This window comes from Hippichthys cyanospilos, chromosome 2, assembly GCF_059441005.1.
Source record: "Hippichthys cyanospilos isolate Australia breed blue-spotted pipefish chromosome 2, RoL_Hcya_1.0, whole genome shotgun sequence".
NCBI classification, from domain to species: Eukaryota; Metazoa; Chordata; class Actinopteri; order Syngnathiformes; family Syngnathidae; genus Hippichthys; species Hippichthys cyanospilos.
In genome coordinates this window covers 23,567,952-23,571,562 of record NC_142370.1, presented here as the reverse complement: position 1 = coordinate 23,571,562, position 3,611 = coordinate 23,567,952, and the positions used below count along the sequence as shown (strand labels likewise).

Below are 3,611 nucleotides of genomic sequence, written 5' to 3'. Positions count from 1 at the left end.
AAAATGGACTTTTAGTTACATAAGTAGGACAGGAAATCGATCATCAGATTTTTTTTTTTTTTTACTCAAAAGAATGCCTGTGTATTCAGCTAACTATGCCAGTGATGCAGAGACGAGTGAAACAATTTGATGCTCTTCAACTACACTGCGAAGGTACAATTCACCTGCAAAACTAAATACACACTGCTATTCCAGAAGCATGCATGTGCAGCTCAAGAGGACTTAAGTAAAGTTGGCAAGATATTGGCAGATTCGGACTTTCGCGATCAAACGGCTCGCATTACAGGGTGAGCAAAGTGAGACAATATGTTTATTTCAATACATATAGCCTAGCTTTCATAACATTAGTTTAGATTTTTTTTTCCCCAAATAAATATGCCCCTTCGCGTATTAAAAGTTGCGCGAAAACTCTTTAGATTAAAAAAAACGGCTCTGCCCTTGTGGCAGTGTTTAACGAGATGAAGAAAAGCCTCACGTGGCTATTCTCTACACAATGACGCCACAGCAGAAGAAAAAATAAAACTCCCATTTGAGTCTAGTTGTGTTGCAAAAACAATTGCTGCAATTTTGTCACACATTAATAATCCTCAATGGAGTCTTTGTTGCTTGCAGGGTGAATGTGAAAGCGCTTTCATTTGTTGTCATTAAAGCGCAAAAGGAATCGGCCTGAATCCAACTAAAACAAACGGGGGCTAATCGGATTTAGCTCCGCCGTGCACTTGGCAAGGCTGCCACAACATCCACAATTGACCTGAATTTTTTAAACCGTGAAGCAGGTGATTTGACTTCACGCAGTACTATAACACAAAGCGTTTCAACTTGCTCTTCGTTTGTCTCTAGCCTTGTGTTATGTAAAAACTCATCCTCTGCTGTGTGCTTGCTTGCTTGCACTGCAGTTTGTTTCCACTGGGCTAAAATCACCTCAAAGCTGAGCTGCCACCTCAAATCTCCTACTACCACAGGCGCCCCGCTCTCAGGTACCCCCACCCCACCCCCTTTCAGATTACGTAAACGCCAAACCCCTCCTCACCCTTTTGCTGCTTTGTGGTCAACGTGCACAGGTTAGGCACTTGATTCGGACATGCGGGAAACCCAAGGGCTTTGCACACACGCACAATATAGCAATAGGGATGTACATTTGATATGCAAATGACCCATTTTAAGAGCCTGTGTTTTCTTTTTAAAGAGTAATGCCTGCGTCTTTTACTGACTGAATTTGGGCATGACAGCTGCTACGTACTGCGCCACAGATATTCAGATGCCGTCATTTGTTTGCAAGCAACCTTTCACGCCAAAAAAGGAGCCTCCACTACTCCATGCAAACCTTTTCCGAGCAAGCGCACATCGCTCACCTTGGTCAGCTGCGCAATCTTCTTGCTCATCTTTAAATGGAGGTCTTGTGTGTATTCCAGAGTGGAATTCACGTCGTAGAACATGCTGGATGTAGACGAAGGGACATATTTGGATCCGCCGCCCCCGCTGCTGCTGCTGCTGGAGCCGCTCGTCGAGGTTCCGTACGCGGCTTGCCAGCTCGCTCCTGTCGCCATTTTCACCGGAATATAAACACACTCAAAAAAGGGGCGGGGAGGTGGTTCACACGCGCAATCCTGCACCGAGCGAGGGAACCGTCGTACTCGGATACAGCTGACCGAAACATCAAGAAGCGTACGTGTACGCCAGATGTTGTTCATTGAAGAGGGCGCGAGCACGATCTTTAAATAATAATAACAATATTAGTATTTATTATTATTGTGATTATCATTGTTATTGCACAGAAGCTTTAACATGTTAACTGGTCAAACATGGATTACTGTAACATGTTAACTAGTGACCTTTGGTCTCCTGCAATTGTTTACCAGTGAGATCTTAAATCTCCACTAGTAAACTAGTGAAGGATTAAAAAAACAAAACAAAAAAACGTACGAACGTACTAGTTATTTCGTAATAGCCCCTACACGTCTTGATATGTATGACGTTCCTTCTGTGTCTCCGCCTCACTCTCGGTCTTTTTCAGAAGCAGGTGTTTCCCTGATGGGCGGAGCCACCAGCCACGCACCTGAATGCCAGCATCCATCTCCTGGTTATTTAAACGCGGCTGGAGCAGGAGGAGGCCGTCGGAGTAAACTGCTTAATCGCTGTATCTGATTACCAAAGTTCCTTCGTAGGGTTAGGGTATTTCTGTTGCTACTTTGAAAGTGTATTTTTGCTCGTATTAGGTTTTGTTGTCACTTTCAGCTCCTACGGCTTCCTCCAGCTGGTTGCGTTCCCCCCTTTGGCATTTCGGCGTGAAGCTTATCCACTACATCAGGGGTTTCCAAAGTCGGTCCTCGAGGCCCGCTGTCCCACATGTTTTCCAGGTTTCTTTTCCTGACACACCTGATTCAAATGATCAGCTCATCAGCAAGCTCAGCAGAAACCTGATAACGATCTTGATCATTTGAATCAGTGTGTCTGCCCCACTGACTTGTAGTCTGGGAGTCCCCAAAGATACGGTGCTGGCACCCTTACTTCTCACCCTCTACACTGCAGATTTTAGATACAACACCGACGGCTGTGTCCTGCTGAAATTTTCTGACGACTCTGCCATTGTCGGGCTGATCAACGATGCAGAGTGCAGGAAATTGACGCAGGACTTTGTGGACTGGTGTCGGCTGAATCACCTCCTCATTAATGCAGAGAAGACCAAGGAGATGGTGGTGGATTTCCGCAGACACCAGTTCGCCCCCTCACTGGTGAACATTCAGGGTATGGACATTGAGAGAGTGGCCTCTTACAAGTACCTGGGTGTGCACCCGAACCATCAACTGGACTGGACTCACAATACAGATGCACTGTGTAGTAAAGGTTAGAGCAGGCTCTACCTTCTCAGGACATTGAGGTCTTTTGGAGTGCAGCGGGCACTTCTAAAGACTTTCTATGACTCTGTGGTGGCATCAGCCATTCTGTACGGCAGGGGTCACCAACCTTTTTGAAACTGAGAGCTACTTCACGGTTACTGAATCATACGAAGGGCTACCAGTTTGATACGCTCTTCTGAAATAACAAATTTGCTCAGTTTGCCTTTAGTTATACATTATTTATAATGATTAGTAATACTCACCTATGTAAAGACACTGATCATGTTAATGATTTCTAACAATGATTATCAAAAATGACAACAAGGTGGGAAACAGATATCAATATTCAACACTTTATCTCTATTAATCACAGTATTTGTTACATTTTCAGATGATCACTTACATCACTACATTTTAGCAAAAAATATCCCATTTGCACAAGCCACTGACATGCCCTGTTAACAAATCATGAACTATGTTGCAACATGTTTCAAAAAGTTAACAATTATGTAATGTTAAACAAAATCAACTTACATATTTTTAAATATGTAATACATTTTTTATTTCACATTTTGAACTAATGGCCAAGTCTGTGTTATGTTTAACAAAATTATAACTTTTAAATGTCATGAACACACTTTTAAATTGAACACAATTCTTCAATATTTTAATTCAACTTTGCCATGGCACTACCATGTTGTCACTGACTACATCTGGTATCCGTCCTTGGTTAGTGGGAAGACTGGCATTGCATGCTGTTCACCAGTGTGTTGT

General features: G+C 43.2%; 1 protein-coding gene across 7 annotated transcripts in view; it reads right to left on the bottom strand.

Annotated features, from left to right (window-relative positions):
• The window catches only part of LOC148427900 (protein FAM184A-like), a 33,823-nt gene extending 32,225 nt beyond the window's left edge, over window positions 1–1,598 (bottom strand). For 2 of the 7 annotated variants that reach the window (XM_088409226.1, XM_088409230.1), the window contains exon 1: window positions 1,353–1,594. In XM_088409226.1, coding sequence (XP_088265352.1) covers window positions 1,353–1,547 — 195 coding nt within the window. In that variant the 5' untranslated portion in view covers window positions 1,548–1,594. Of the gene's footprint in view, window positions 1–1,352 lie in introns of all 7 variants that reach the window. The other 5 variants (XM_088409227.1, XM_088409228.1, XM_088409224.1 and 2 more) reach the window with 4 other exon arrangements.
• Window positions 1,599–3,611: the final 2,013 nt, after the last annotated feature.